The 18,405-nt window shown below is 49.1% G+C and overlaps 1 protein-coding gene across 2 annotated transcripts in view; it reads right to left on the bottom strand.

The window, feature by feature from the left end:
- Positions 1–2,390: 2,390 nt before the first annotated feature.
- The window catches only part of Wipi2 (WD repeat domain, phosphoinositide interacting 2), a 35,714-nt gene continuing 19,699 nt past the window's right edge, over positions 2,391–18,405 (bottom strand). The window contains exons 3-12 of one of the 2 annotated variants that reach the window (XM_075974156.1): positions 17,168–17,337; positions 14,617–14,713; positions 13,505–13,602; positions 13,077–13,169; positions 11,366–11,436; positions 8,819–8,926; positions 7,368–7,532; positions 6,422–6,529; positions 5,594–5,751; positions 2,391–4,950 (exon numbers count right to left, since the gene is read on the bottom strand). In XM_075974156.1, coding sequence (XP_075830271.1) covers positions 4,838–4,950; positions 5,594–5,751; positions 6,422–6,529; positions 7,368–7,532; positions 8,819–8,926; positions 11,366–11,436; positions 13,077–13,169; positions 13,505–13,602; positions 14,617–14,713; positions 17,168–17,337 — 1,181 coding nt within the window. In that variant the 3' untranslated portion in view covers positions 2,391–4,837. Of the gene's footprint in view, positions 5,031–5,593; positions 5,752–6,421; positions 6,530–7,367; positions 7,533–8,818; positions 8,927–11,365; positions 11,437–13,076; positions 13,170–13,504; positions 13,603–14,616; positions 14,714–17,167; positions 17,338–18,405 lie in introns of both variants that reach the window. The other variant, XM_075974165.1, reaches the window with a different exon arrangement.

Consider the following 18,405-nt stretch of genomic DNA (forward strand, 5'->3'; position numbering starts at 1 on the left):
GTTGTGAGCTGCCATGTTGTAGTAACAGGAGCGGCGGCGGGGCTGCGTCCCCAACACCCCAGCCGCCTGCCCGGCTGGCTTATGCCCTGAAATAATTACACAGACACTGTATTCTTTTAATCACTGCTTGGCCCTTAGCTCTAGCTCTTACTGGCTAATTCTGATATACCGATCAACCCATCTCTAATAATCTGTGAGCACCGGTCTTACCGGGAAGATTCTAGGTCGGAGCTTCATTGCGTGTGTCTGCCTGGGAGCAGGGCATGGCGTCTCTCTGAGGCGTCTGCTCCAGAGAGGAGAGCTGTCAAGTCTGACCTCACTTCCTCTTCCTCCCAGCGTTTTGTTCTGTTTACTCCTCCCACCTATCTCCTAACCAATGAGAGCCAAGCAGTTTCTTTTATTTTAACCAATGACCTTCCTCCATCACCATGTGGTTGCTGGAAATTGAACTCAGGATCTTTGGAGGAGCAGTCTGTGCTCTTAACTGCTAAGCCATCTCTCCAGCCCTTAGCATTTTTTTTTTATGACATAAGCATGTGCACATGCCTCGCCACTGTGTTGACGTCAGAGAACAATGCTCACGAGTGGGTTTTCTTTTCATGTGGGTCTGAACTTAGTTCATCAAGCACTTGCCCTTAATACTTAATGTTTTTATTTAATGTGTGTTTCGCCTGTATATCTGTGCACCGCTTGCATGCAGTGCCCAGGGAAGCCAAAAGAGGGCACTGAATCCTCTGGAACCAAAGTTATAGTGTGCTGCCATGTAGGGTGCTGGAAACTGAACCCCGGTCCTCGGCAAGATCAACAAATGTTCTAAAGCACCCCTCCACCTCACTTATCTTTTAAAAATCTGTGTATGTCCACGTGGCCACATGCCTGTGACTGCCACTCTACCATTCTTCCTGCAAAGGAGGACATGTGGATGAGCTCTGGGGCACAGGTGGGCTGCAAGGCCTTGCTGGAGCAGCCGCGAGTCCGTGCACGCAGGAAGTGAGTGTTCTAGTCCCAAGGCAACGGTGGCTGGAGAGCATCAATGGTACTGCAGGCTCTTCCTGGACAGCTACGGTGACCAGGGAAGTTTCTAGGGCCTTCTTTAGTACTGTTGTTTTGATGCAGCAAGAATTGAACCCAGGGTCTCATCCATGCTAAGTATGACCCTACCAGTGTTGGCATCTCAGGCATGTACCAAACCATCCAGCTCTGATATGCGGATTTGTCATCACTGTGGCTTGGATACGGAGACCCAGCCATACCATGTTAGAACCTCCAAGTTTTCCCTTAGGACATGTGAGAAATGGGTGTTTTCAAGTGTACCTCAGTACAGAATGAGAAAGAGGGTCAGGACAGTTCCCTTAGGCTTTAAAAAGGTTTATTTTTATTTTTTTCTTATAAGTTATTTTTATTTTTTTCTTATAAGTTTTCTTATAAGTTAAGGATGTCTTTGTCAGACATCAGAGAAGAGAGGATCATGTCTCTAAATCCAGAGCAGATGTCCCTTGTGCTTCTCAAAACCCACAGAATGCAAATGGTACCAGATGCCAAGGGGCAAGAACCGAAACAGAAAAATCCATGTGCTTGGCCATCAGTGCGCATTTCCAACAACTTCACCCACCCGGAGACTTCCCACACAGGCCACCACCGACCTGGGCCACCACGCGACAGGAACAAGTGATCTGGCCATTCCCGGCATGCAGAGGGCAGGCACTACAAAGACCAAGGGAGGGGACAGTAGGACCATGCATCTTGATGTCAACACCATGATGAAAAGTATGACCGAATCAGCTGGATGTGCTGGCTTGTGCCTGTAACCCCAGAACACGGGAGGCAGAGGCAGGGTGATCCTGAGTGAGCGCAGCCTGGGCAAAACTGTAAGAGCATCTCAAAGATGAAACAAAAAGAACCACGGAGTGGAGCTGAGCGAGGAATATATCTCTCATCTCAGCTGGGCTGTGACCAAAATATCTAGTCTTTCCCAAGCGGTCCACCTGCTGTCAAGTCTCGGCTCCAAGAGACTGTGAGAATGAAGTTACTAAGCCCGACTTGGCACCCGATGCAGCCTCGAAGCTCCAGGGCCCACAAGAGGGGCAGAATGGGGCAGCTTCAGGTGGAGGGGCGCTACCTGATTGGGCAGGGCATTTGTTGCAGGGGGATGGCAACCCTGGGCCTCTGCAATGCGTCGTTCGCTTGATGCCCAGTGCGTGCGTGTGTGGGGGTCTTCACACCACCAACCCCCAGGGAAGATAACTATACTTCCCCCCTTTATTCTAAGGAGCAGGACAGGCCAAGGCAGACGTCCACACACATCCTTAAACACAACACCGTGTTTCGTCTCCCACCTAGCTTTGTAGGCAGAGCAGAGCAGAACAAAAACCATGCACTTTACTCTGTGAGACATTTCAGTTTTAGTGTTTATTGGAGTCCATTGCTGGCCAGGCCCAGTGCTAGGGCTCCCCTCCCACACCTCACAACAGCCCTGTGAGGTAGGGTTCTTCTCGTACAGTCCAGTCCAAGGCCCCCGAGCTGCCCCTAGCTCTCATTTGTGTAGGGAGGACAAGGGGCTCCAACTTTTGCTTTGTTTTGGAAAATACAAAAGCTTTGGTCCCAATCCATACAAATCTTAAAAATTTGGGGGATTTTAAACTCTCATTCCCCAGTGTTTTTTTTTGTTTAAAGCCGTCATCCTTTGGTTTTTTTTTTTCTTTTTGGAGACAGGTTCTCATTCTGTAGGCCAGGCTTGCCCATACTGTATAGTTTAGGTTGGCTTCAAACTCACAGCATTTCTCCTGCCTCCTCTCCTGATTGTTGGGATTACAGGTGTGTACCACACCTGATTCCAAAATTTTCTCTTAACTTTGGAAAATTTAAAAATGGCCATTTGTGTGAGGCCTGGTGGTGAGCAATCACTTGGGTGTGTATTGTAGTTGACTCAGTCCCTCAATTGGCTCTGACAGGTGAGTCCTGACAGAGTGCCCACCTCGGAGAGCTGCTCTCGCCCCTGTCCACACCCCTCCTCAGGCCTGAGGGCCAAAAGGGAGAAATAAATCCCACGTTTCTGGAATACTAATTTCCAAGAAAAAAAATCTCAGCAGGTGGAGTTGGGCCCCAACCCACAGCGTTCAAGTCCAGAGTCAGCACGTAAGTCACACTTGATTCCAGACATCGCTCTTTGGTTCCAGGAAGCCCCAGCTCCAGCCCTGTGCGCTTGCTTCCCAGGCTCTTCTAGCCGGCACTCCCTGGTTGTGCTTGGTCCTGCAAAGACCTGTTTTATTGTCCTAGAGAAGCAACCCACTGTGGCAGGCCACAGGGCTGGGGTTCCACGCACAGCTTAAAGTTCAGCACCCCCAGTCCTAGCACTGCCAGCAGCCAGATCTAGTTGTGGACAGCCCTTGTGCCCCACCCATGTGATTAGCCACCCTGGGAACAGCAAGGGCAGGAGACACCAGCAGGTCTGTCTAGCCACTGCACTCTGCAGAAACACTACCAGACTTACCCAGGCTAAACTCAAGACCGCTACTACAGTTCCTCCTGTCTAGAAGCCTGACGAGGCTGGCAGAACCTGGTACTCCGACATCATCCTCTTCATTCCCTGCTTGCACCTAAAGCCACGTTCATGAAGAAGTAACAGCCCACACCTTCTTTAACTCATAACTTCGTAACTGCTACGGTCCGTTTAGAATGCAGATTCGAGACCTGAACTTTTCATTCCGTAGAGCTGAGAAAGGAGCTAGGCACAGTGGTACCTGTGATCCCAGCTCTCAGGAAGTTGAGGCGGGGGACCGCTCTAAATTTGAGGCCAGTGCTGGCTATATATTGAGTTCTAGGGCAGCCTTGGCTGTAATGTGAATCTGTACTTCCCCCAAAGCCACCAAAAAGTAAAAAGCAAACAGAAGCGAGGGCAGACCTGGAACCTGACATCACATTCCTGCACAGACCGAGAAAGAAAAGGCACATCACTGGGGTGGGGGACCGGGGGAGGACCCACTGTCTCCCTGGGGCCTCTCTACCTGTTGCTGCTAACTCTGGGGAGGGGAGACAGGGGAGCCCCTGGCAGACAGCACAGCTCCAGGCGCAGACTGATGCCTGGCGGCTGACGCAGCATCTTATACCCTTGTGCTTTTCTGGGCACGGGAGTAGCTACACTCTCCTTTAAAACAACAAACCAAGCCACAGTTAGCGGACGGGGACAGTAGGAGACAGAGCATTTAATGACACAAATGAGATTGCCTTCCTTGGCTCCAGGCTGCCCCGGCACATTGCCAGAAAAGGTGCAGAGCAGAAACTGCCTCTCCCTCAAGATCCCCATGGAGAACAAGACCCCACACAACAGTTCCCCATGGAGAAAGCTAGTTCCAGAATGATTCAATCTGGAAAGAGAATATAAACTGGAGGAAAATGGTCCAGGTGGGGCTGTCTCAGTGGGCGGCTGGGCCCTGCCCCTGCAGGATCACTGCACACAGAGCCGTCTTCATTCGGGCCCTGCCATGAGACCTGACCACTCTGCTTGCTATGGGGTGGCTCTCCTATGCTGGCTTGGCACATCACGCATGCAAAGCAAGGAGACGCCAGACTTCACCAGTTAATTTTGGCAAGAAAAAAAAAATTAAAAAAAAAAGAGTGAGAGAAAATAAAAAGCTAAAATTCATAAGCAGGATTAAAGTCACTGAAGTGAAAACAGTGTATTTTCTCGACAGTATGGATAAACTAGAACTACAATCTCTTCGCTTTAAAATCTCTGCCATCCTCTCCCTCAATTCAGGTCAAAGTTCATAGCAGCAATGCACAAGTCCTCTGCCAGGCCAGTGTCCTCTGCTCCTGGGCCAGAGTTCACAGGTCAGGATCAGTCAGTCCGGAGAATCATGGGAGGATGTTCGCTGTCTTCATCTAGGCGCAGGGCGCTGGCTTCATCCTCCAGGCAAGTGCCCCCCACGGCACCCAGGTCCTCTGTGTAGGCTGCAAAGAGATAAGTGTGCCATCCTCACAGAACCTGCCCAGTTACTGATGCTGTCTGTGCACCAATGACAGGCTGCGTCCTGGAGATGGCCTCAGTTATGGCTTTGGCCACACTAAGACCTTTCCAATCCAGTCAGAAAACTTAGGCCTCTAGAATCTCAGACAGAGCCAAATGACATCACCCACTTCCCAGCATGCACCACAGCACAACACAAGTCCTGCAGAGTAAACAGTGGTAACTTAATGAGTGACCAATGAGCCTTTAGAGGACTCTAGCTGGAGACAACACAGATCATGTGTTATGGCTGAAGGATGCTTCCAACATGGGAGATAGCACCTCTCTTGCTAGCAAACCCCTTGAGTTTAGGGATGGAGAGGGGCGTGCCTGAGCGAGCTCAGGTGTCAACACTAGTGGCCTCTGCCCATGATCCATAAAGGACATGCTAATTACAGAGGTGGAAGTTGGGTGGGCTCACACACAGACAGAGTCACTGGCCACGATGACTGCCTTTTCCCCCAAAATGAAGACTATAAGCTAACTTTCACAAGCCTTGGAAGGAAGCTCTGTCCCACAGCTCAGCAGGAAGAGGCAACTCCGGTGACAACACGGTACACAAGAATGTGGAAGCAGTTGCTCAGTTACCTTCTAAGTTGGTGTCCTGCCCTTTACCAAGCCTCGTTGGGGAGGAGGGCACATAGGCACCTTTGGCAGCTGCTGCGCCGTACGTCTGCGTTACTAAGGGGCAGTCGTGAGAGGCAGAGTCTACAATTTCACTGGTCGTCTCCATACTGCCATCGAGCCTACAGACAGCAAATGAACAGGGTCAGGCTCACTGTTCTAAGCCGAGTATGCTGGCTCCTCAAAAATCTCAGGTTGAAGCAGAAGGATTCCTCAAGTGTGAGGTCAGCCTTGTGTGCAGAGCAGGATTTGTCTCAAACAAGTTGTTCCCAGAGGGCAGATGGACACAGTATGCATAGCACATGCTGGGACCTGAGGAGCTAGTCAAGGAGGGAGTGCCACAGACGCCTGCTCCCACCGGACAGAACACATCCACCAACACCAAGAATCTGCCCCCTGGGATTTCCGCACAGTGACTTTAACACAGGAAGTCTGGTAAAGTCACACACATCTCAATCACCAACTGCAAATTTCCCACTTGCATCCTGAGGTGGGGTGGCAGGCTCCTGTGGGGCCACCTTACTGTAAACCCTGAGCCTCACCCTCAGCAAGGGCCTGGGGCCACCCAATCATCACACACAGACCATCAGTTTCAGGTGTCTTTCCTCCCTGGCCTTTGAACGGTCCTGTACCAGCAAGGGAAAGTAGAGGCTCTTAGCACCAGAAAAGTAAATTTCAATGGGGAGATGGTGCTGGTCAATGACACAGGCCAGCAGACTGGCCTTAGGGGGATGAAAGCACAGACCTACCGCAGTGCCCGCAGCTGCAGACTGCCATGCAGATCAGCCTCACCTGTGCTGACGCATCAGGGCACACTCGCCACCTTCCTGGGGGTCCAGGTTGTACATGTATAAATAGCCATCTGATGCTCCCACCAGCAACCGTGGGATCTTCTGAATTCTAAAGAAAAGCAGCCCATATTTTAGAAGGAAGACTTTTTTCCCTTTCACAAAAGGCGTCTCACTAAACCTACATCTCAGTCGGGCTAGGAAGAAACCCACCAGCGCACTGGATGAAGGCAGTACCTGGGCTCCTCAGAGTGAAGCTGGTAAGGCCAAGGGTGGCCTGGGTGTGAGCACACACTGAATCCCAAAGAGCAGGTGCTGGAGCAGGGTAGCTGTCAGTTTCTCTGGTCACTAAGAGAGGGTATTTTCTCTCTTTCCTGTGTATATACACGCACTCATCTATACACGCCCGTGGAAGCCAGACGAGGGTGTGAGATGTCTACTCTACCATACTGGGCTTTATCCCACTGAACTGGATGTAGGCAGCCAGCAAGTCCCAGTGACCCATTTGTCCCAGCCTGTAAGCTTTCAAATATGCGTGTGCTTATTCTAGCAAAGCACTAAACTGCAGCCTTTTAGCTATTCGAATCGGAAAACATGTCAATTTCCAGAGCCAGAGCTGTGCTATATCACTCATCTTACAGACGAGCGTCCCAACTCCTGGATGCTGCCATTCCACAGTGTCTACTTCCTATTGTCTGACTTAATGTTTCTCATCAACACAAATACCCTGCAAAATGCAAAATGAAGTTCTGTGGCGAGGATGCCAGAAGACACCAGGTCTCAGGCCTGGAGGTCTTCCCGCTCTAGGCAGTACTCGATGGAACCCAGGCCTGGACAGGTTGGACAGGGTCACACACACCTCTGCAACCTGGCAACAAGCACCGTGGCTCTGCTCCCTGGACCTGATGTGCAAGGGCAGAGGGTGGGGCCCAAGCTCAGTCTATACTCACGTGGTTAATGAGCAGATGTTTTTATGGCCACAGAATGGTAGGCGGACAGTGGCAAAGGCTCTGCCCTGGTTGAACATTTCTGTCACTTGTGAGGGCAGGTAGCTGGTAGATGCCATAAGCACCTTCCCGAAGTAGCCAGTCCAGGTGGTGGGCTCTTCTGGAGGTCTAGAAGGAAGCACCGTCACACAGGGGAGGCTGGAACCTCACTGAGAATGACAGCCCTACAGTCCTAGACCCACTGACCAACCCTCCACACTTCACAAAAGATCGGCTGTGCATAGCACAAGCACAGAGCATCCTGTTTTCCCCCTGCCAGGTTGCTATGACAGCATACCTCCAGGAGCATGCGCTGGAGCAGCAGCCCCCAAACCAGACTCATTCAAGTTCCCATCATATGTTTCTTTAGCATGTGCACTCGTGAAAGGAAGAGACAAGTCGCTACCACACACTTCTGTTGTAGGGACTTAAAGTTTAAGATGGAAGCACCCACCTCCTTGATGACCTGTGAGCAGGTCAGAGCTGTGACATTCACTCCAGGGGCTGGCTGATCCCAGATGCCCCAGTACAGAGGGTGTGGAGTGGGGACAAACAGCAACTCATGACAACCTTGAAACCCTGTTTCCTGGGATCATACCTTGGCACCCCAGCACAGAGGTCTCATGATGAAGCTGGGCTTGGTGATGCCGTGCCCACTCTATAGCCATACCACATCTGTACCCAGAAATGGTGCCACAGAGCAGAGTGGCTCTGTGCCATGCTTTCTAGAGAGTGTGCACAGTTTATTTTTTTTTCTGTTTTTTTTTTTTTTTTGGTTTTTCGAGACAGGGTTTCTCTGTAGCTTTGGTGCCCGTCCTGGAACTAGCTCTTGTAGACCAGGCTTGGCCTCGAACTCCCAGAGATCCGCCTGCCTCTGCCTCCCAAGTGCTGGGATTAAAGGCGTGCGCCACCACTGCCCAGCTGCACAGTTTATTTTTAAATTAATTCAAAATCTTATTGTGTGAGTGTGCAAATGCTCGAGTATGCTTGTGGAGCCAGAGGACAATGTCCATGAGTATATTTCTCTCTTCCCACCACCTGGTTCCCAGGGATGAGACTTGGGTTGTCAGGCTTGACACCTTTACCCACTGAGCCATCTTATCAACCCTTAAAATTAGAGCCCTGCTAGCACAGTGGCAGCATATCCCTGCAACAATGCGGAGACCCCGAGTTTGATTCCCAGTGTCTCCCACCCCCAACAAACCATGTTAGAAAAGCTTGCTTTTAGCTGAGCAGTGGTGGCACACACCATTAATCCCACACTCAGGAGGCAGAGGCAGGTAGATTGCTGAGTTCAAAGCTAGCCTGGTTCTACAGAGTGAGTTACAGAACAACCAGGGCTACATAGAGAAACCCACCTTGAAAAACCGAAGAAAGAAAAAGAGGGAAGAAAAAAAAATGTCTCTGTAACTCACTTTTCCCTTACGGCCTCAAGTTTGAAGATATGCACAGTTTCGGTGTTGCTGGATGCGGAGAGAAACATGCTGTCCATGCTGAAGGCCAGGGAGCAGATGCTCACACACCTGAGGAACAGGGAGGGTGAGATAGGGCTCAGCTGCGCCTGCCAACACAGAACACACTAGCAGCAGCTGGGGGTGAGGGAGCACAGCTGTGCCTTCTCAGGAACTTTAACTGTGGCCAACTGAGACAATCTTGTCAGAGGCACTCGGCCGTACAGAAGTCTTTCTGTTCTTGGCCACCTCCTCAGAAGACAGGGGGACTTTCTTGCGATAAAACCAGTAAGAACAATATTTTTGCTTTCTGAGATGAGTCTCACTGTGTAACCCTGGCTAGCCTGGAACTCAGTATGCAGATCAGTCTGCATACTTCAAGCTGGATGTGGTGGCTTACACCCTTAATCCCAGCACTTGGGAGGCAGAGGAAGGTGGATCTCTGAGTTTGAGACCTGCCTGGTCTACAGAGTGAGTTCCAGGACAGCCAGGGCTGTTGGGGATTGCAGACCACCAGACCTGAATTTCTTGTAAAACAACTTGTTTTCCTCTGCTCTGAGCACGAGACCCTGATGGCAGGGGAGTGGGTTCTGATGAGTCTGCAGCTGAAAGATCCAGAGAGCTGGGGCGTGGCCAGAGGCCTATATAAGTTTCCCCTGAGTACAATAAAGTGGACATTCTTGTATCAAGAATAACCTGTGTCCCCATGTCTGTCTGTACGCGTGTGTTTTTAAGTTTCTAGCCCAGTTCCCAGCTCGCGTACCATACCACAGTGCAGGTGCTACACAGAGAAACCCTGTCTTTTGGGGGGGGGGGCATTGCAATCATGCAATCATTCCCTCCCCTTTGTCCCTGGCATGTACTCGGATTAGACTACTTCCCTCTGCACTCCCACTTTTGAGGCAGGGCCTTACTATATAGTTCTAGTGTCCTTGAACTCAGTCTTCAGTCCTCCCAAGTGCTGGGATCCTTCAGTCTCTGCCTACCTGTTACTGGGACAGAAGATGCGAGCCACTACAGTCAGCTAAGAAAAATTCTTCAACAAACATCTTTAATTTATTTTTATTTCGATTCCAAATAGCCAAAACTGTGTGGCTGTGTGGAACCAGTTTTAGGTGTGGTGGTTTGAATAGGAATGGCCCTCAAAGATTCATGTGTTTGAATGCTTGACCCATAGGGACTGGTACAATTAGGGGGTGTCACCATGGAGGCAGGCTCTGAGGTATCACATGCTTAAGATATGCCTAGCGTGGCAGTTTCCTGCAGCCTGCAGATCAAGATGGAGAACTCTCAGCCCCTTCTCCAGCACCATGTCTGTTGGCACACTGCCATGTTTCCCACCATGACAATAATGGATTAAACTTCTGTGATGTGGAAGTGTCATATATCAATCTGTTGATTTCATTGGTTAAGCAATAAAGAAACTGCTTGGCCCTCATAGGTTAAAACATAGCTGGGAGGAGTAAACAGAACGGAAGGCTGGGAGAAAGAAGCTGAGTCAGAGAGTCGCCATGATTCTCCCACTCCAGGCAGACGCAGGTTAAGATCATTCCTGGTAAGCCAGCTCGTGGGCTACACAGATTATAAGAAATGGGCTAGTCCAGGTGTGAGAGTTAACCGAGAAAAGGCTAGATGTAATGGGCCAATCGGTGTTTAAAAGAATACAGTTTCCGTGTAATTATTTCGGGGCATAACCTAGAGCTAGCTATGTGGGCGGCCGGGTGACGGGGACGCAGCCCCGCCGCTCCTATTACTACACTTCTGAACTGTAAGCCAGCCTCACTTAAATGCTTTTCTTTGTAAGAGTCGCTGTGATCATGGGGTCTCTGCACAGCAACAGACACTGACTAGGACAGCGGATTAGGATGCAGCTGTAGTGGCTGACCGGGTAGGTCAGCCAGCAGTGCTGATGATGTTTTAGAGCATCCCCCCAGCAAGTACCTCCGAGGTCACTAACATTCCACAGCCTAAATACACACATTTCCTCTTAATCCTTCCAGTGTTTCCAATATCCCCATATTGATGGAGTGTATGCAGCAAGTGGCACATTCTGAGCTGTTGCCTGAGTGCTTGCCAATGGGTGAGGGATGCCAGGTCTACCCTAGGAGGACCAGGTCCCATGGCTAGACTCAGGTCCCACACAGATGGCATGTGGGGGACAATGAGGGTGCAGAGAGGCTCCTGGCAGACACTGGACACAGGAGAATCATCTAGGTGTGTATGAAGAAGACAAAGGCACAGTCCCGGAAGGACACTAGCATCTGGGCTGTGCCTCTTCTGAAGTGCTGCAGACAGAGCCATTACTGTACAGCCCAGGCTGGGGGAGACTGCTACATAGTCCTCCTCTGGTTCAGGCAGGCTCACAGATGTGAAGCCAAGCCGCTTTCACTGTGATGCTTTATCCTGCCCTTCCAAGACCAGTTCAGGAGGGCGCTGTGACTGAGCTGCTTGTCTTCAGAGACTGCAACCCACAGGGACGCTATGTAAGCATCCTGGAACCTGTGTACTCACCTCTTCACTCCTCTTCGGAACTCGAACAGCTTTTGTCCCTCTGGAATGGAAAATACCCTGATCACAGTCCCCTGGGTCAGAGAGAGGAAAAGGGGGGGAAGAAAACAGAATTTTTTTTTTTTTTAAATATTTATTTATTTATACAATGTTCTGTCTGTATGCCTGCAGGCCAGAAGAGGGCGCCAGACCTCATTCCAGATGGTTGTGAGCCACCATGTGGTTGCTGGGAATTGAACTCAGGACCTTTAGGAAGAGCAGGCAATGCTCTTAACCACTGAGCCATCTCTCCAGCCTGAAAACAGAATTTTAGCAGACCAAAAACATAACAAAAAAAACGCCCTTCCTGCTTTTTCACACAGCTCCACATGCGAACAAGCCGTACTGGCTATTTCCAGGAGCAGCTTGGCTTGGCGGAAGGGGGGTCTGGCCTCCTCTCTGAGCTCCAGGCCTGGGGTAGCACACCCTTGCTGTCACAGACCACATTACATCCTATCCTTGCTCACTGCTTAAAGTCAGTCTACCGATCCAGACACAAGCAGCCTTGAAGCCATTTGGAGTATACTAAAGCACCACGCCTCCACCCATATAGCCTTTATTGGAATACTTATGCTAATAATTAAACACACATACTTGGGATTTACATGACTTAAACACACCATTACCTCCAATATGCAAGAGACAACATCAATGTTTCAATACAGTGATGTTTAAAAATATTACAGCCATTGTAATTGTAAATGTTTTTTGTTGTTGTTTTGTATATGTGGATTTAAGACCGGGTTTCTCTGTTAATAGCCTTGGCTGTCCTGGAACTTGACTGGTAGACCAGGTGGCCTCAGAGATCTACCTGTTTGTGCCTCTGAGTGGGATTTGTGGCATTGCTGTTTTTGAGACAAGGTCCTACTATGTCTCTGGTTAGCTTGGGACTCATATGTAGGTCAGACTGGCTCTGAATCCAGAGACCTACCTGCTTCTTGAGTCACTACCACGTCCGATGCTTTCCTATTTTATGCCACAAACAAGCATTTGCTTTTTTTTTTAATTTGGTAATGTGTGTGTACTTTTGTGGGTGCATGCAGCATAGTGCTCATGAGCCAGATGACAGCCTGCAGGAGTCAGTTCTCTCCTATCATGCTTCAGAAATTGAACTCAGGTCCTATGTCAGCCTTCTCTACATATGTACATGCACCTGTGCATATATGAACATGTTCATAAACACCAACATACATACTTGTGGAAACATTTCACTGGCCCCTGCAGTATGTCAAACAGTGGCACACTGCTACAGTTTCAAGGTCCCCAGCCAGTGGCACTAATGTGTGGCGGTGGAAGCTTCAAGAGATAAGGCCGAGAGCAAGTTCATCTAATCTGTTAGCATGTCCTTAAAGGGAACATGGGGTGCCAGTTCCCCCTCTCTTCTCCTAGCTACCGTATGAGCAGCTTTTTTGGCCATGGGACAGGTTCAAAGTGACCGAGCTTACTCAACACTAACTAATCCATTTGTCTTCCATAGAGGTTGCTTCCCTTGGCCCATTCTCGCAGGGTGGAAGGCTAACATTGTGGATAATTTACACTGTGGTATGCATCACAGTGGGCTCTTTGTGTTTTTCTGTGCATTGGGCAATAGAAAAACCTGCTTGGAACTTGGACCACGTGACCAGAATGAGCAAGGTTTGTGGAGACTGTGGAACCAGGTTTCCCTCAGCCATACCTTCTCAGAAGCAGTGGCAAGCTTGGTCCCACTTGCGTCAAAAGCCAGGGCTGCTAAGGGACTGTCATGAGCCGGGATCATGTTTGCAGCTCTCTGTAAAAGGGAAACCAAGAAAACACGACTATTACACAAGAGCCTTGTCCCCAGGCTCCACTGGGTCATCAGGTGGGAACGGCTGTAAGAACACCATTCCTAGTATCAACCTGAGTAGCGGCAGCCCCATGTCAGGCAGGCTGTGGAAACACTGCTCAGACTGCAACGAGCACGCCTTGGAGCTCAGCACTGAGCGCTGGTGAGACACAGGCAGCTTAGCCAGATCCGCTCTGCCACCTAAGGAGAGCACCAGGGAAAGCCATGCTGCTGGGCCAAGGGTGCACTGCATGTCTTCCCAACAAAACACATCCATCAGAGCCTCACAAGGACCTCACCAAGTTAATGGTGTCGAAGACCTGCACCTCTCCGATGGTCGCACTCCCTGGGTATGCCAAGTAGCAATTGTCGTTGTTTATTGACAGTGCACACAAGCCTGTGGAAACACATGACAACTGAGTTTAGGATACTGTTTAGTGTCAGAGCGGAGTTCATAATTCTGAAAAAAACAAAACAAAACAATAAAAAGTAGCAGCTAAACCTTGTCTGCACACTCACAAGTTCTGCGTCCCAGGCCACACTGCCTGCCAGCGTCACTCAGAGATGAAATGACTTTGGTTAGGGATGACCAGCAGGCTGGGTTAATACAGATCCGACGACCACTGGGCTCACACATTCACAAGAGGGCCCCGCTGGGATGGAGGCTCAGTAGGACTGGACCAGGGGAAAGGCTGTTCAGTTCACACCTACCACATTTTATACTTGCCTCATGTGTGCGGACCAGAGAGGAAATTCCCACCTATGGCCATCTTTAGTACATTTGTTTATTGAGTGTGCATGCGTGTGTGCCAAGGTGTGTGAGTCAGAGCACAACTTAAAAGAGTTGTTCTCTCCTTCCACCACGTGTGTTCTAGAAGCGGCACTCAGGTGCTCAGACTTAGCAGTAAGTGCCCATTTACTTGCTGAGCCAACCCACTGGCCTGCAGTTATCTTTAAAAGGCCCCCCCAAAACAAGGACCTTCCTTTTTTTAAAAAATAAATTATAGGGGGCTAGAGATATGGCTCTGAGTTTAAGAGTACTGATCGCTTTTTCAGAGGATTCAGGTTCAATTCCTAGTACTCACAGGGCAGCTGTGACTCCAGCTGTGACTCCAGTTCCAGGGAACCCGATAACCTCACCAGACATACATGCAGGCAAAACACCAATACATATAAAATTAAAAAAAAATTCTACTTGTTTATTTTTGGTTTGTTTGTATGTGCGTGCGTGTGGCTGGTGATATGCATGCTACAGTGCAGGTGGAAGGTCAGAGGGCAAGCTGCAGGAGTTGGTTTTCTCCTCCCATTTCATGGATTCTAGGAATCAAACTGACGTGGTCAGGCCTGGCGACAAGTGCCTTTACCTGTCGAGCCATCTCACCAGCTCAGGATCTCCTGAGCAATGGCTTACCTGCAGGGTTTGGAGGTGTCTCTCGGATGGTATGAAGTACCTTCATGTCCCGGATGTTGTGTATATAGAGTGACTCCTCCAGACACACAATGAGCCTCTAGAAACAGTGAAAACAAAGACCACCAAGCATGAAGGAAGACTGGGGCATCATGTGCCAAGTTCCAACTGAGCTGACTCCTGGATCAAGATACTCTCCACTTCTAGGACACGATGTGGGCTGCGTACAGAGCTCAAGTGTGTGCCGATCAGGTTATAGGCCCATTCTCATCAGCTCCCATAACTACATATGACAAGAGTACTGCGGATTCTAACAAGGTGACTTAATTCAGTACTATGTGCTTGGGTGATGGGGGAGATCTGTAAAGGCAAACTGCTCAGAAATCTAGGGTGAGTGTTACAGACTATTCCTGTCCATGGTGTGCAAATGTATTATTGAGACTGCTATACTAAAGAACTGAACATTCAAGAGGAGGACTTCCAGGCAGACAGAACTCTGGGAGAAGAAAGGCGGAATCGCAAGACAGAGAGGAAACAGCATGTGCAGTACAGGGTAAAGGTAACTACATAAAGAATGTAGATTAAAAGATATGGGTTAATTTAAGTTATAAGAGCTAGTCAGAAACAAGCCTAAGCTATCGACTGAGCTTTCATAATTAATAAGAAATCTCTGTGTTTTGATTTGGGAGCTGGCTGGCAGTTGACAGGACAGATAAAAAACTCACAACAGGTGAGGGCTGAGGAGATAATAGCAGTTACTGTGTGAGTGTGAGGGACAGCCGTTCGGACCCCCTAGGGCCCACATAACGCCGGATGCGGCAGTGCCATTACGGCAAGATGGAAGGTGGAAATGGGAATTCCCTGGAAGATCATTAGCAGCCTGGTGTACACAGAGGCAAGCAAGACACCCTGCCTCAAATAAGGTAGAAGGCAAGTGTACAGACACACACACACACAAACCTAACAACATGGTGAGCCCAGTCAAGTACACAGGCCCATCATCTACCTACTGCAGAGACTGAGGCAGGAGCACGGCAAGTTTGAGGCCCCATTACAAAATAAGTAAAAAGGGGCTGGAGATGTAGCTTAGCAGTAAAAGTACTTGCCTCTCATGTGTGAGGTCCACCCTGAGTAGCACAAAAAACAAAAAAAAACAACAACAAAAACCTACAAACCCCCAAAACCTATGAATGAGGCATGGGTAAAATACAACTAAGAGCACGGGGATCATGAAAAGTATGAAACGTTACTGTGTGCACAGACTGATTATTTTGTTGTAAACTCTTAGCTCTTTTGTATGTGCATGTATGCATGTGTACTGTGTGTGCTAGTTCCTGAGGAGGCGGAAAAAGGGTGTGAGATCCCCCTGGAGCTAGAGTTACAGGTGGCTCTGAGCCACATGATGTGGGTGGTGGGACTGAACTCAGTCCTGATTTTAAAGAGAGGACACTGGAGCTTCTAGATGCTACTGCTGGGACTGATTTCTGTGAGGGACTTGGCACACACTTCACATCAGCTATATTGGAGAACGAATCTGCTATGCTTTAAACTTGAAAAGTATTATATCCCATAACTTCCCAGCTGAACTAACTGATGGATGGGGCCAACTCCCAGTTCAATCAGGTAACCAGGACGCACATGTCTGGTTAACTGCTTTAAAAACAATGCAGCCTCTGGAATCTGACTGCTGCTCCACACAGAAAACACTGGAGGCTCTTCTGCAGTGGCTACTGTATGCAAACTGTGGCCAAGACTCTCAGGAAACACACACAGCAAATGCTCCACACAAGGGGCTTGTTCTGTTGGTTTGGGGAAAAATATATATCACAGAAGGAAAAGATGGAAGATACTCTTTAAAAGTATCGTTTATAAAAGCAAAAGAAGGCACTGCATAAAAAGCTGATGCTATCCCTGGACCCGCATCCAGGGAGACAGTAACCGACAATAAGACTAGTGTCCTGAGGACAAATGGAGTGGGCTGGGGCAAAGCAGTGTCATGCTTAGGACTACTGGATCAAAGATGCTGAGAATGGAGCTAATGGTCTGCCTGAGCAAGTGTGTTCTGGAGTTGGAGGCAGAGGCAGATGGATCATTGTGAATTCAGGGCCAGTCTGGTCTACATAGCAAGTTACAGGACAGCCAGGGCTACATAGACACCCTGCCTCAAAAACCCAAAGAAAAGACATTCAGGAACCTAGAAATGATAATGATGAAGAGTCAAAAGCCCAACAGAGTGAGACATGGGAGGAACACACCTCCGCCCACTACAATGCTAGGGTTAGAGGTACCCATGGCCAGCCTGGGTTTTTATGCTGGGGATTCAGGCTCAGGTCATTGTACTTATGCAGCAAGACCTCTCTGAGACATTTTCCCAGCCCTACTCATATTGAGATAGGCTCTCATACTCCTGATCTTCCTGTCTCTATCTCTCAGAGTGCTCAGATTACAGGTGTACAGATTACACTTAAGCCGGTTTTACGCTGTGCTTGGGACGGTACCTAGGACTTGGGTTCTCTCCCAACTGAGCTGCTTACTAGTACGAGGTGCCACGCACCTGCCTGTTCAGCTTCACAGCCAGTATCGTGTTGGAGTAGCTGTAGTTGCATATTTCAGTTCCCTTCTTGAAGTGGCAAACTTTCAGTTTCCTGGGAGCTTTGAGGCTGACGATGGCTACCAAGCTGCTTGAAAACAATCTCTCCACGATGCACACATCTTCTGTGTCAGCTGGAATCAGAGAAGAAGAACACATACAGGGACAATACATCTCCCAGTCAACCACCCATCCACCCACAGACACAGGTGCATGTACTTCTAACAGGGACATGACACTGAATGCTGTAAGGGATACATGGGCTCCCATGTTCCCAAGACTCACAGGACAGCAGGGGGGATGGAAAGTCTCATCATCTAGAGCCATGGCTGCTGGCACTATAAATACAGCTCACACCCTATGTGCAAACTCAGATGCCAAAGCAGAATCATGAAAGCGTGTCTTTAAATACCCTCTGCTGCTGGCAGGACTTCAAAACACACTCATTACTTTTATTTGTTGGTTTATTTATATATTGTGGGTGTGCATGTCTGCTGTGACAAGTGTGGAGAGGTCAGAGGAAAATTTGTGGATGCCTGTTCTCCTGGGGTTCCAACCTAGGTTGTCAAGCTTGACAGCAAATGTCTTTATGCACTGAGGCATCTCACTGGCCCACCCTTACTCAAACAGGGCCAAGAAACATGACACTGCAAAGGGGGCGCAGGCTAACCACTGAACCACAGCTTGCAGACACAAGGGGAAAGAACCATGCTGTTGCTACATTCAGTGAGTTGAATTGATAAATGTAGCTCTGTTTGCAATTATTTAAGTTAAGGAGCATTTGTGTGTCTAGGTAAGCACATGGTTTCATCATGTCTGCCTGACCGGAAAGGCAATATGCATTAACACACTGGACGTAAGCTAGAACTGGACACACCCATTTTTTGCTAAAAGTGTGAGAACCAATGGAATATGAGTAAAATCAAAGCATGATCCTAAGCTCTTTACAGTTCAGTCATGGCACTTTTACCCATATGATACAAATCATATTTGCTTCTTTTCCAAAGCAGCAAGCTTTCATTTCAAGGATCAAAACACAGTGGCTGCCACCACTGCAGAACAAGCCAGAGGGATGGAACCAGGAGGTGCGTACTATGCTGCAGAAGACTCGCAGAGCGGCATCCTGCCCAGATGTGCCTGGCAACAAAGGGTACAGGTGACACTGCCGGCTCTTAGAGGAGGCAGAGATTTTATACACAACA

The sequence above is a fragment of the Microtus pennsylvanicus genome, chromosome 1 (genome assembly GCF_037038515.1).
Source record: "Microtus pennsylvanicus isolate mMicPen1 chromosome 1, mMicPen1.hap1, whole genome shotgun sequence".
Lineage (NCBI taxonomy): Eukaryota > Metazoa > Chordata > Mammalia > Rodentia > Cricetidae > Microtus > Microtus pennsylvanicus.